The sequence below is a fragment of the Leuciscus leuciscus genome (genome assembly GCF_965113295.1).
Source record: "Leuciscus leuciscus genome assembly, chromosome: 18".
In the NCBI taxonomy this organism is placed as follows: Eukaryota; Metazoa; Chordata; class Actinopteri; order Cypriniformes; family Leuciscidae; genus Leuciscus; species Leuciscus leuciscus.
Genome location: NC_138742.1, coordinates 22931843 through 22947161, shown reverse-complemented (window position 1 = coordinate 22947161; position 15319 = coordinate 22931843). Strand labels below are relative to the sequence as shown.

Here is a 15319-nt window from a genome sequence, read left to right as displayed (position 1 = left end):
TCTGCAACCGACATCCAATAGCATGCCTCATATTCACGTGCTTTGGACAGTCACGGAAACATTGTGTATTGTATAAACAGTGATTTTAGCATTTTAGGGAGAAAATGTCACATGGTAACAGAAAATGTGACGTGAAAAAATCGTGCAATTGGAGGGAAGAAGAGATTGTTTCATTCTTACCTTTAGAGCCCGAAAAATCCCTTAACTGTAAACTTTAAGATACAGTCGGCGATTTATAATATAAGGATGGGCAATGCTAGAGCCTTATGTAAACATATTGCGTGCAGCGTTCGTCCAATCAATGACACTGACACCCCAAATATCCAAATAAGGACGTTAGCCCATGGATTAGGAATGTACAATGTGAAATGTCAGTTTATGAATACCCAAGATTTATTGTTAACCCCGGATAAATTATGTGAAATGTAACACAAGATAACCGAGGATTCCATTTGTGTGAAAAGCACTAAAATGACTTTAGAGTGTGCACATTTCAATTAAGATCGCAATTCTTCTTAATTTTGATTGAAAGGCTTACACAACTCTTTTATGTTGCATGTTGGAAGAAACTCAAGTATATTTTTATAACTCAAAAAACTTGCTCAGATTGTCAGCTTCAGTTTTCCATCCACTAATGTCTGCGTTGACAACGCCATTTGCAAACCAACTATTTTTTCCAGCTGTGACGAAGGAGGATTTGAGTGGAAACAGTGCTTCACAGTTAGCCGCAAATTCCCGCTTTTACAGGCCCACAGTGGAACATTCTATACTTAGTCGCTGTGCACTGCCACATTTTCAAAGTCAGTTCATGGGGTTTGCCTCCACAGATTTGTATAAAACTGAAGCTAATATACCAAATTTAAGTGGGAATTTGCACAACATAAAAACAAGAAAACGTGGCATGAAGCTTGGATTTCTGATGGGGGTTTCTCAGTAAACGCAGCAGACCTATAATGCTCAGAGAACTTATAATATTGTCATTGGATACTTCACAATTGTTTTCTTCTTAAATTCTACCCTGGAAATCGGACCCATCATGCCTTGGAGGCAAAATGCTTACAGGCTTAATGGATGAATATTGTTTATGTTTAGTCTGACAGCTTTCAGTTTCTCATTTAGACTGATTACCAAGAAAGATTACCTGCCAAGTGCTAGTTCCAAAAAGATAAGGGTAATCAATCATTCTTTTAACACCTTACTGGGCAAACAAATTATACTAGTGAAATCAACCACTAAAAAAGTAGACATGTAAGGACAAGAGAGCATGGTTTATATATTTTATTTGTCGATAGGTTAATTGTCCATAGTTGTTGTTAGTTTGAACCATCATTTTATTTTCATTTCGCTCTTTCAGTTATTATGATTGCCTGATGGAATGTTTTTGTGAAATGAAAATGGAATCGGATGCCACTTTCTGTTTTCTTTCACTGTGATGACATGTTCAAAATGCTCATTAGACTAGGGTCCAATTTTTCATAACAAGAAACTGAAACTTTGACATTGATAAAACAACAAAGTTCGAGTAGAGATACACTGTATGGTTTGAATTAAGAGCGGTGGCCTTCCAACATATGTTCAAATCTGATTCAACAGAAACACTATACTGAAAAATATTCATAGTATTTATGAATGGTTTTGATTCATGAGATATTTGGCTTGTGCTCTTTATCTTTCATGAACAGCAGTGATCTCGTTTTTGTTTATGTCACTTGTTGATTGTTTTCGAGATGGGGGACACTATTGTCCCATCCACTAGTGGTCTCTAATATTGGTCTCTCTAATATTTTCTCATATCTGTAAAAATATCTTATTAACATCAAAATTAAGTTTCCTGAAGGAGAAATAGCCATGGCCAACATGTATGATACAAAAATTACAAAGCAAATTCTTTATCTTCTCCATCCAGAAGTCTCCTGTACATGGCTATCTCAGCTTCCAGCTCCATCTTGATGTTGAACAGGACCTGATAATCCAGTGTTTGACTTTGAATGCTGTCACGCAGCTGCTTAAGCTCAGACTCCCGCATCAAAATGGCGCCATTGTATTGCTCCACCTGCATGCCATATCGCAACATTGTTTCATGAAGAGCTTCTTCCAAAGTTGCTCTCTGTAAGAAAAGGCAAAAAATAAAAAAAACATGAGTAATATGTTCAAAAGTAGGCAGCTCCATCAAGATTTGCAGGAAGAATCTCTTACATTTCCAGTCTGAGACTGCAGCTCTGTTTCCAAAGTCTGCATCTGCCTGTGGCTCACGCTGACTTGTGTTCTGGCTTCCTTCAATGCTGCAGTGTTCTCGGTTACTTGAACCTGCACCACAGTGATCTATAAAAAAAATAGAGAATTCACATTTTTTCTTGTCTTTAAAACAGAAATTAAGTGTAAACTTTGAAAAAACAATAACAAATATGCCCCACTTTTGATTCATGCCAGGCTTTGAGCTCCTCCTGGTTCTTGAGGGCGATCTTTTCATAATTGGCTCTCATCTTCTCCATGATCTTAGTCAGGTCCTGTCCCTTAGGAGCATCAACATCCACCTGCACTCCTGCCTGGGTGATCTGACTATATAATTCTGACACTTCCTGAAAAATAGATTTGAGGTTCCACAGGGTTAGATCTTGGGCCCTCATGCTGTTTTTGTGAGCTACTGCACTCTGATCTGTTGTAATTTAATATGATTTTTTATTTATGTGTAATATAATCAAATGTATTTACCAGTTGATGTTGTTTCTTTAAATCGATGAGCTCCACTTTCAACCCTTCAACATCATTTTCCAGATGCAGTCGTGCCACATTGGTGTCATCCAGCATCTTTCTTAATGTATTTATGTCTGCTTCAACAGACTGTCTTAGCTGAAATTCATTTTCAAACCTATAGACATTACATTAATGAGAATTACTATATTTTTATTTTTAATAAATTTTATCTTTGGTGGCTGGTTGAATTAAGGGGAGGGACATTCTCAATTTAGAGTTTCAATGCACACAAATTTGACTCAAGCTGATTCATCAGAATGTTCCCTGGAAAAGAAAGACTGTACATTTTAAATGCTACAAGTTTATATTGTCAACTTGCACATTTGCATATAGTTCTTGACATATAAATGGCCTCACATCTAATATAAATGGAGTAAACCCCACAGAACATAGTTTGATTTTATGTAGTCTTTAAAACCAGCTTACTTGACCCTGTAGTCTTCGGCATCCAACTTGGAATTGTCAATTTGAACACCCAAATTTGCATTGTTTAAAACCATTTCCAGGATCTAAATGGATATAACCAAAAAAAGTTACAATACAGCCTATTGTTAGTCAATTATCTAAGGCCAATATAAAGGAACCGCTTCTCAAGAATTTTTTTATATGCCTTACTCAAGGGCACGGTCAAGGTCCAGTACCTAAATCCCTTTCATTATACCCACATCTCCCTATAGTAATGATCAAGCATTAATGCCTAGTAAAAAATAAGCAAAAATATAACCTAAGTAAAGTAGTAAAAACTGTTGTGGATGAAGTTGGACAGTAATTTAGAGCAATGAATGAACCAGTTAATACTATCTATAAAATTGACATTCAACCTCACAGAAATGCAAATGTCTAAGCAATGAAGAAAATGTTGAAAATGAATAATGATGTAATATTGAGATTCTACAAATGGCAATATTGTTAGAGACTAGTATTTCAGTGGACGGAAGTACCAATTACCTGTTGGCGTATTTTATCAAGTGTGGCTTGGTAGTGACTGTAGTCCTTAGTATCTGGATCTTTTTTCTCCAGAACCTGGCGGATTTTCACCTCCAGCTCGCCGTTGGCCTTCTCCAAACTCCTAACTTTGTCCAGGTAGGAGGCAAGACGTTCATTCAGGATTTGCATGGTTACCTTTTCATTTGTAGCATTCCCAACATGCACCATTTGTGCAGTGTTAGATCCAAAGATCTCCCTGGAAAAGGAACCCCTGTTCCCAGCACTTCTCCAAGAGTAAAATGTGGGTCTCAGCACGCTGAGATCCTCTGATGACATTCTGTATATTCTTTTGTTCTGAATGCTGAAGTTTTGCATTTTGCTCAATTTTCTGCAGAGAGATCTTTAATGAAAAGGAGATCAGATGCAACTTCTGGTTCTGAGAGGAATGAGATTTTTATGGTTTTACACTTCACAAGATGTTGACACATTTATATTATCTTTAGACTCTGGACTCCCACCCCACCCACTGCTTAGTGTTATGGCTCTAATAACCAGCAAATCAAACCAATATGTCTCCTGATGAAAGTATTTCTCCCAAGAATGAAAATTCTGTCATCATTTATAAAATATGTAGAAAATATTTTTGGTCCGTACAATAAAAGTAAATGTTGTCCAGTGCTATTTTGGACCCTGTTGACGTTCATTGTGTGGACAACCACTTTTGAAATATTTTTCAAAGTATTTTCTTTTGTGTTCTGAAAAACACAAGAAAGAAATTCATACAGGTATGCAACGACATGAAGTGAGTAAATGATGACAATTTAATTTAATCTCTATCCTTTAACCACTCACTTGACCTCACTTGGCACTTTTTGAGTAATGTCTTTTAGAATCCATTTCAATTAGGGAATGTCTTCGAATAAATCCTAACATGGACTACCTGTATCAAATAGTTTGGTTCATACAACATCTTAAAGGAGCTCCTTGAATGCTGTCTCTGCATTAATGAATTACCAAAGTCAAGCTCCTTTTTCTGTCCTCGTGACATGAATATCTCTTAAATCACAGTGGCTTAAATAAATATGAAAGATAACAATTTCCACAACAAAAGGTCTTATCACAACTGACATTATTTAATAGTTGGTTGTAAAATGCGGTTGTCTTTCTTTCTTTCTTTGTGAAAACAAGCAGCATTTAGTCAGTTCTCCAGTTTTTTATCTAATTTTCACATAACCACCAATTATTTATTTTTCTTTTAAATTATAGACAATTTTGAATAAAAAAAAAAACGTTCAGGTCCAAGTATGCCACTTTAATTGTATTACCCTCAGAACTACTTTTATTCTAAAACTGGATTCAAAGAATGATTGCACCTGAAGCTCAAAACTATTTTGATCAGACTAACGTTATAGTCATAACTTTAATGACAGAAGCAGAATGCAAAGATTTGATAAAAGTGTCATCTTTTATTGGAAAAGACAAGACAGGATGACAACAACACAACATAGAAACGAAATGGGACAATCGGTGATGCGGCGTAAACAATCATTGTCATTACAAAAATATGTTGTAAAGTTTCAATAGTGTTCATTGACATTCAGTCTTTTTTGGCTATAGTCATTAAAGTGTTAAATTTGTTGTTTTAAATTAGTGTTGAAATGTGCTAGTTAAATCTCATTGCATATGTGCTCTGAGACCCTTACAATAAGGCAGTCCGAACTAAATAAATATCTAATGTGTTAAGTCCAACCTGTCTTTAGATAATTTTATCATTGGCCCAAAAGGTTTTTCTGATGTGTTGCGGAGTTTGATCTGAAATTTTATGTTCAGAGTTTCCTCTCTTTGGTCTCTGTGCTTGAAGACACCACCTTCCCATCCACCAGCGTCTGTGTGACAGTCATCACTTTAACCTTCTTTTGCTCGTCAAGAGCATCCTGGAGCCTGCAGGAGAAAAAAATGCTTGTTACCAAACACACAAAACAAATACTCCAGCAAATCTAGCCACAAACTTTTAAAACAATGCCAACTGTCCGACTACACAAATGGTGAACTTCTGTATGCTTCAAAAGAAAACTTACTTGAAGTCTCCACCGTCGAGAAGCCTCCTGTAGGTGGCAATTTCTGCCTCCAGCTTCATCTTGATGTTCAGCAGAGCCTCGTACTCCTGAGTCTGGTGTTGGATGTTGTTGCGCAGGTTTGTGAGCTCAGACTCCAGTTGCACGACAACGGTGTTGAGACTCTCGATCTCCATGTTGAAACGCATTTCTGTATCACGCAGGGTGGCCTCCAGGGATCCTTTCTGGAGAATGAAGCAAAGAGAACCCAAGAGTAAGTTTTTATCCAACTTCATGAAGAATAAGTCTCGAGACAAATTCAAGACACTATATTTGGAAAAATTATTGGAAAGTCCAGATGCAAAATGGTAGCTTTTACAATGGCTTTAAGGAAAACTCACCAGGTTCCTCTGTGACTCCAGCTCGATCTCCAACGTCTGAATTTGTCTGCGAAGTTCGTTGACTTCTGTACGAGCACCTTGGAGGGCTTCTGTGTTCTGTGTGACTTGTACCTGAATCTCTGTGATCTAGAGAGAGCCCGAAATTTCATATTAGCCCCAAAACAAAGGCATCAACATTTAACGGTGTTTAGCAAGACTTGTCGCAAGAAACTGAATGTCTTTTGGAATATACCTGAGATTCGTGCCAGGTCTTCAACTCCTCCTGGTTCTTCAGGGCCATCTTCTCGTACTTGGCTCTCATCTCCTCCATGAGCAGAGCAATATCCTGTCCCTTAGGAGCATCAACATCCACCTGCACTCCCGACTGGGAGACCTGGTTACGAAGCTCCATTACCTCCTGTTGGGTGGAGAGACCATAAAATATGTCTTAAAGTAACGCCCATAATAAATAATGCGGTAGACAAATGTTTCCATATGTGCTAATGTCCAAATGTGCCAGATGTGTACTCACATTGTCATGGTTCTTCTTAAGGAAGATGAGCTCTTCCTTGAGGGCCTCAATCTCGCTTTCAAGGTTCATGCGGTTCAAGTTGGTGTCATCAATGACCTTTCTCAAGCCGGTAATGTCAGCCTCAACACCTTGGCGGATGGATAGCTCAGATTCATACCTGCAGGCACAACATAGGTCAATGGGCCACTCTTCAAAACTAGGAAACTCTCCATGAGGTCTCCAACAAATGTTGGTTATACTTCACAATTCTGTTACTCACTTGACTCTGAAGTCATCAGCTGCCAGACGGGCGTTATCAATCTGGAGCACTAGACGGGCATTATTTGTGGTGGCATCAAAGATCTACAACCAAAACAGAAATCATTTGAATCAGTCAAAAGGGTCACACCAAAGAGTCAGGAAACCCACCATTGAACAATACAATGTGCAATTATGACACATGAAACCTCACCTAACTAACTGCTTTACAAATATGCAAATTTTAGTACATGATGTGTAAAACACATGGTCACTGGAGCTGTGGTGGTACCATCTTCTGCCATGATGCCTTGATTTGCTTAGATAAGAGGTACTGGAGGACAAAGTCCTTTTCACAGTCGATAATCATTAATCAACTGCCATGTTGGAAAAGCGTCTGGTATCTGTTTGACGGTTGTAAATTAAGTTGTGTAGCGGCAGGGGTTGAGTTGGATTTCCTGTTTTTTTTTAACCTGATGTACTTTGTTGTGTTAATGCTTTCCATGTTTGCAAGCCAGCATATCCTGTCATCATGGAAAAGGGTGGAGGTATACTATAGTTTAACACTAGTGAGCTCAACATATTTTTCCATATGCTAAGGGGTGTTGGCTATGTATCTACTAACAATAGTTCTACTTAAATGTTCAGTATGTTTTAATTGAAATAAATGTTTATTTCTATATAATATATATTAATTGTTATATATACTGTATACTTCACTGAGTTTTTAACCTTTAAACTGTAAAATTCCTTTCAGTGCCAAACGTCATCTATCTTTTCATCAGGTTAATCTCATGGCTAATCCTATTTACTTTTGTGACTGTAGAAAACCTTGAGGAATAGGAATTTAATTGTTTTAATTTAATCTACCTGTCACTTTACTGTATTGTGACTGATGAATGAAAAAACAATCATTCTGATAACACTGTCTGGTTATCAGTAACATATTAGCTATAAATTTCAGCTTCAAGAAACAGTTGGTGTGAAACTGACTCTATTCAGTATGTTATCATTAGCAGTATCTGCTTTATGAACTTACATATATGAACTTAGCAAAAATTAAATGAATATATAGCTAGCTTTGCTCCGAGGTAGTTCAGAAAAGTCTCACAGCTGGGCACATTTTGCACTTTCTCAACTCCCTCAACTTTTCCATTTCCCTTATGACACACAGAGAGAGACGCTAAAACATTTCAGATCCCAGAGTTTCCATCCACAGGGAATAAACAAACATCTGGATGTTTAACAGGACAATGATTAATACAGGATGGAAATGCTTATTCACCGGAATACCGGCTATAAGCAGAAGTTATGTCTGTCGTCCTGTTGAGACTGAGACTCCCTCCCCCATGCCTTCCCCTGTTTTTACTTTCACCCATAGTTTATTTTTTGGTTCTCTGCCTATCAGTGCTGGCCATCAGTAAACTCTCTTTCAGCCCTTTTAAATCAAACCAGCTTTAAATGACAAAGAAATGCCTTTGTTTTGTTAGTTTTTGTCCTGAAACCAAATAAATGTTCACTAGACTGTTAATAAACACTAAGCTGCACAATTAGTCTGTCACATTAAGTTCTTTATAGAGGCCATAAATTTCCTGTACCCTTCTCCCACTCATTCAAACTAACCTTCTTGCGCAGCTCGTCAACAATGGGCTGGAAACGGCTGTAGTCGTGGACATCAGGACCTCTCTTCTCCAGGGCCTCGCGGATCTTCAGCTCCAGCTTGCTGTTGGCCTGCTCCAGGGTCCTCACTTTGTCCAGGTAGGAGGCCAGACGGTCATTCAAGTTCTGCATGGCCATCTTCTCATTGCCCATGATCTCACCTGTGGACCCGGTGGCACTCATATGGATGGAGCTGGACATTGAGGGAACTCCCATTCCACTGCGGACGCCGGAGTAGGACGCAGAGGAGATACGAGTGCCTTGACCTCCAGCGCCGCCATAGATGCTTGCAGCCCGGTAAGTTGGCACGTTGGTGGTACGCTTGATAGACATATGGGACATCGGCACCTGGGAGGTGGAGGAACGCACACTGTAGCTTGTTCTCATACTCATGGTTGCTGGAAGTGAGTGAGCAGATGAGTGGATGAAGGCCTGGAGAGAGGTAGAGCTCAGTAACACACAGCCAGAGGAGTGCACAGGGCATGAGGGACACTCTCAGGCTTTATGAACAAACAGCTCTCTAGAGTCCCGCCCCAAGCCCCTCCTACAGCCAAAAGAATTTCAGTCTGTGGTTATGTGACCGCCTTCAAGAAGTCTGTTATTACAAGTGGCTCCATTTTTCCTTTCAGAAATTAGAGTGAAATGTTCCTCACATCAGGATTTTTAGAGTTTTTTTCTTTTCTTTTTTTTTTATCAAAAGAACAGGCACTCCTGTTGTTAACAAAATATAATGTAATATGAACATTCTTGATATGACATCTCTTATAAAGATTTACTAAACTAAAAAGACCAAGAAAACCTATTTGGTAACACTTTACAATAAGGTTCTACTGTATGTTAGCATTAGTAGATCATATAACTAACATGAAATAACAGTGAACAATACTTTTTAAAGCTTTTATTAATTTAGGTTTGTGTTAATTTATAAATGACTGATGTATTTATAACTTGAAGTTGTATAAAAATTAACATGACAAACGTGAAACAATGAAAAAGATTATTTCTGAATTAACATTCACCTAGATTTATACATAGTGAATTTTTTTTTTTATTGTTAGTTGTTGTAATACCTAAAGCATATTTACTAGTTACACCACTTATTCACACAACTGATATAGTTACTTTTATATTATAAATATACTAATGCAGTATGAAATATTGAGTAACTCTCTTCCTGGGAAACCAAACTTGTTAGACACTCATATTGAGAAATCATTATGTTTTGCAATTTGTCAACTCATTTTTCGTGTTTCGGCAGGCCATCTTATCTTTCTCATCTTTCTCTGTTAACCATTATGCTGGGGAAAAACCTGCCAAAAAATGGTCAAGAGAGAATATGATAAGCCTATAACAGTTTTCTAGTTCAGAAAGCCGATCACAGAAAGGATTTTCCTGCCTGCCACGCCTGTAAAAGGATGTGTGAACAAAGGAACAATTAGTCTGGCTCCTGAGTACACACACATGTATGGACAAAGAAACAAGCTAATCACTGAAACCTATCTGGACCCCCCAATAGTTTTAAACCCATTCACACAATGGATTAGACCCATACCTGTTTGAAATAAGTTTCAAAAGAGAAAGCTGATACTATCCACACATTCCCAGAGGATTTACTTTGGGTTTGCAAGTTAGAGAAAGAAAAACTACTGAAATTGCTAACTTTGGAAATACACAAGAGATTTAAACTGCTAAGAAATATTTTTATGTGACTTTTAGGTGTGTTTTCAAACGGATTTTTCCCATAAATTCAACTTCCTTACTCAAACGGCCCTTAAAATGTCCCAAGCGAGTATGAATTAAGCAATGCTAGTTTGTGTTTGGCTGTGAATGTGTTCTGTGGCGATCCTCCCTTATCCATTGTTTCGGAATGTGTTTGTTTGAGGCTGGATAGGGCACAGGAGGAATTTGATGTGAAAGAATGCAGATCAATGTTGTGGAGCTCTTTTCACATCCACAGGCTCTCAGTTTGCTCTTGTTTATTTACTGATGTAGGATATGAGTCTTTTTTTTGAGGCTATAAACTCAGTAATAAATGAAGTTACTATTTAATTAAGTTATTGTTGTTATTATTATTTCATTCAGACTTGTCTTGTATGGTACTCCAATGACATTGTTTATAATTTTAACCATAATGATTTTTTTATTTTATTCGTGGCTGAACATTTTGGTCACACCTTACAGTCATGTCCCATTAATGTTAGTTAATGCATAACTAACAGTGAGGAATACATTTGTTACAGTATTTATTCATATTTGTTAAAGTTATTTAATAAAAATACAACTTTTGATTTTAAAATTATTTTAGTAAATGTAGACATTAACTTTAAATAAGATTAATAAATGCGTTAGAAGTATTTTTCATTGTTAGTTCATGTTAACTAATGTAGTTAACTAATGTTAACTATTGTAAAGTGTTAACCCTTAAATTAATTTAAATCCCTTTATATTGCATTGTTGCTCTCTTTCTTATTCCGGGTGTGTGTGATCAATCTTAAAGCCTTTAATCATTTTTCCTAAACCTAATATAATCAGTGTTGTGGGTTGCCAGATCCTCACCACTCCACCCTTGGGAGGACTGAGAGATTGTGGCTGCAAAGTTATGATGGAGACATGACAAAACAAACGGGTGGTCCACTCATCTGACTTATTTGAGGAGTGTCCTCACAAAGAAAAAGGAAAAACATTCCGAAAAACAAACATGCATACAGCCACCCTCAGTTCATAAATCTATATGCTACACTATGTTTTTGTAAGACTGTTTTTCCTTAATAATTCTTAAAAAGAAAATATTGTCCTTCATAAGGATAATTTATCTGATTGTGCATCACAACTGTCATGGGAATCATAAGGAAAAACAGTTTAAACACGCCACGTTACATAATCTAATACAACAGAAGGGTAGGGAGGGTGGAGGGGGTCACCTGAGCACTGATAAAAGTGAGTCATTTTACTGTCAGGTGAAAGCAGTGCCATATATGGGCACATTTGAAATGTGCTCAGACAGGGTGTTTGTAAATGTGTTGGCACAGAACCCATGATTAAATACAGGGATTACTATTAATTTACTTAACTCAACACAGCAAACTTAATTTAAATAAAAACTGACCTTTAAAGTCTTTTAGTGATGTGCCGCATTGTATGTCGTGCTAAGTTTAGTGCAATAAAGTGCCTTTTAAACATTGTGCAGGTCACGGATCCGGTCGCATAATTGGTTTATGGTCACTTTCAGACATAGTCTGTCGATCATCATCTGAATGATCCTGCAGAGAGTTTGTTTAAATTAACTGTCTTTCACTCATAGTGGCGTTTTAAATGGAAGAACTTGTTTATCTAATATCAATCACAACACATATATAACTGGATATATGTATATATATATAACTATTAGCACTCTTAACATTAAAAATTTGGGGTCTGTGGGAAGTATAGGGCTGGGCCGAGAGCCTTGTGAACGGAGCGAGGCCGATGGCGCGAGTGCAAATGAGCTAATGAGTGACGACAGTGAAGGACAAGAGAGTATCAGGCCTGGGACATTTATGTTGTGTTGTATTATGTTTATATGTGGCAGTCATCCATGAGGGGCTTCCGCTTTACTTTTGTTTTGTTGTTTGTTTATTTTGTCATTCAAATTTCATTGATCATTTGCCGGTTCCCGCCACCTTCTTACCTGAGCCTTTAAACCTCATTACAAGGTCCTTAAGATTTCTTTTTAAGAAACTGATATATTTATTCACCAAGGATGAATTAAATTGATCAAAAAAAGACATTTATATAATTACAAAATATTTCTGTTTCAAAAAAATGTTGTTCATCTAAAAATATCTATCTATCTAAAAAATATTACAACTGTTTTTAATATTGATAATAATAAGAAATGTTTCTTGAGCATCAAATCAGCATATTAGAATGATTTCTGAAGGATCATGTGACACTGAAGACTGGAGTAATGATGCTGAAAATTCAGCTTTACCAACACAGGAATAAATAAAAAAAGGTCTTTGAAATTGTAATGATATTTTTTCACTATAATAATTCACAATGAGTAACAGACCTCTTCCAAAAACATTTAAAAAATCTTACCGACTCCAAATTTTGGAGCGGAAGTGCATGTCGTCTACCATTTTAGTTAACTTACTTCAATTTAATTTAATTTTAAATATTTTCCCCCAGATTTACTGGCCCCACTGCAAAAAATCTACATATAATTTTTTTTGTTATTATGTAGTTTTATATATTAAAAAGAAATGTATTAATATTTTATTAATTTATTAATACTTTTTGTTTTTAAAACATGTTTTATGTGTCATGCAAGGATTGGAGATTTGTGTTCAAAATGAGTTGTTTAAATAAGGAGTTGTGCAATTGTTAAACGTTTTGGTGAGATGTTTTCCAGCAGCAGCTTGCAAATTATGTGAAGAAGACATTGCAGGGGTCAGATTAAAGAAAATTGGGTTTCTTGTTATCCAGAGCAAAGGAGTTGCATGCTCAGCAAAGAGTGTTTTGTTTGATGACAGCATGGTGGAGGTTTAGACTAGGTTCATAAGTCATGCAGTGGTCAGAGACAGGTCAATCCTCTGCATCTGAATGTGAAATACCGGCTCTCAGGCTTTTCTGATGCCAGCAGTGCATAACAAAACTCTAGCCATAGACATAACCATTTATGAGCAATATGTGCTATCATCCTGGCTGGTAGTTTGAAAAAACAAGATCATTCAAATTTAGGATCTGATAAAAAATGTTCTCCTATCTAAGCAGAATCAGATGATCCCCAAAGTCCACACAGAGGGTGGGTTTTCCCAGTACCTTATCAACACTCAAAAAAAAAAAAAAGTGTGTCACATAGACACAGTCATGAATCATCACACAGTGAGTCAGAGTTGAATCCGGGAGGTGTGACACAACCAGTCAATAAAAATCATTTTATTTATCTTTTTAAAACGTTTTGACTACCTGCCTGTCAGTTATTATATATATATAATTATTTATAAACTAAAATGTATTTTATATTTATAGTTTATTTTATTTTATTATATCGTTTTGTTTTGTTTATCAATCAAACTTTCCTCTACACTGCACTGGGAAAACACTATGGTTGACAGAACTTTACCATAAAAAACATTTTACCAACATTTTTTAAAGTTTTACAGATGAAACTGTCAAAAATGACCTGAAAAAATTATAATATACCAGATTATAAAATCTGTTTAGATCTTTTACAGGTTTCAATCGTATATAAGGGTATAAAGTATATAGTAGTATATCACAGTGAGTATAGTATAGTAGTATACTTTAGTATATAGTAGGCTAACTTACTGTTAACCAATTACCGGTAACAGGATTTTACCATAGGATTTTTTACCATTAAAATTACAATAATCTTTACAGCGTAGGAATCTAATTGCAGTACCATTGTTTTGCAACAATCTTGCAATCTGAAGCATGTTTCATCTGAAATCAGTTCTTACGTCAAACTACGATTGTGACAAGCTGTTTGGTGTCACTAGAGCTGGACACCTGATCTGGTGTTATTTCGTACACATTCAGGCGTAGACAAAAAACACAAGATTGAGATGTTCCAGATGTGAGGACACCTGATGAAACACATGGCAGGTGTCTGACACATTCCTCAGATCTGAGACAGCACAGCAGAACAGACACAAGTCAGTCGGAGTTAGGGGACCCGCACAGATAAAAGACAGGGGAGGTGGTGGGAAAGGTGGAGGAAGAAGGGTGTGGGCAGTTACTGGATGTCTGATAGTGTGACTAAGATGCTTTGATTCTTGCAAAGCACATTCCACTGACTCTTTGTTCTAATACTCTGTTGGATAAAGTTTAGGAGGAGGAGAGTGAGGGGAAATGCTGTGTGTGTGTGTGTGTGTGTGTGTGTGTGTGTGTGTGTGTGTGTGTGTGTGTGTGTGTGTGTGTGTGTGTGTGTGTGTGTGTGTGTGTGTGTGTGTGTGTGTGTGTGTGTGTGTGTGTGTGTGTGAGTCAATCATCCCTTGTCTCATGTAAAATCCTCTCGCACTCTGAGCATATTAGATAACATGCAAGAATTCACAGAGACTTCCATTTGTACATATTAAAATATCTGTACGTAAATATAGTTTGTGTACAAACCATTAGTATTAACTCTTTCCCCGCCAGTGCTTTTTAAAAAAGTTGCTAGCCACCGCCAGCGTTTTTGAACAAAATTTTCATGGCCCCCAGATGTTTTTTGTGGCTCTTTTTGATGTATGAATGTATGTTTTGATGCCATTTAATGTTGATGATTGCGTTATTTTACATATGATTACATATGATATTGCTTGTTTCTGCGTCTTCTTCAACTGTGTTTTGATCAGTACTCTTTCAGAAGATGTGTCCTAGCGCCCCCTACCGTATAACAGTGAAAACATGGATAGCCGGAAAATTCTGTCAATGGCGGGGAAAGAGTTAAACTCCTACATGTAATTGCATGCATTTAACCTCCCCGCGAAATTTCGCAAACGAAATTGTCAATAGTGTAGTGGTGTATGAAGCACATCTCGTACTGAAGTAACTTTCAAACCAAGCCGCTTTTTGTTCAACCCCAGTTGCATGGGAAAACTTTCGTCCTCGCATGAAATTCCAGATTGCATGGATTCCTATTAAAATGACTAGATTTTGCTGTGAAAATTCATCAAACAACGGTTAATGTTGGTGAACATGATTTCACCAAGTACAACATGTACCGAGATCAACATCTTTGTTGATCCTAGAACAACATTCCAATCAACCAATCAGATTTTAGGAACAAG

General features: G+C 37.0%; 2 protein-coding genes across 2 annotated transcripts; both read right to left on the bottom strand.

The window, feature by feature from the left end:
• Nucleotides 1–1748: 1748 nt before the first annotated feature.
• Nucleotides 1749–4979, bottom strand: krt18a.2 (keratin 18a, tandem duplicate 2). Its single transcript, XM_082145220.1, has 6 exons — nt 3703–4979; nt 3181–3263; nt 2713–2869; nt 2415–2579; nt 2197–2322; nt 1749–2107 (listed from the first exon to the last, which is right to left on the bottom strand). The coding sequence occupies exons 1-6, from the start codon at nt 4054–4056 to the stop codon at nt 1874–1876; spliced, it is 1119 nt and encodes a 372-aa protein (XP_082001346.1). The 5' UTR covers nt 4057–4979; the 3' UTR covers nt 1749–1873.
• Nucleotides 4980–5127: 148 nt separating this feature from the next.
• On the bottom strand, nt 5128–9023 carry krt18a.1 (keratin 18a, tandem duplicate 1). Its single transcript, XM_082145187.1, has 7 exons — nt 8508–9023; nt 6907–6989; nt 6648–6804; nt 6369–6533; nt 6137–6262; nt 5760–5980; nt 5128–5622 (listed from the first exon to the last, which is right to left on the bottom strand). Exons 1-7 carry the CDS (start codon nt 8934–8936, stop codon nt 5508–5510), a joined length of 1296 nt encoding a protein of 431 aa, XP_082001313.1. The 5' UTR covers nt 8937–9023; the 3' UTR covers nt 5128–5507.
• Between the last annotated feature and the right edge of the window lie 6296 nt (nt 9024–15319).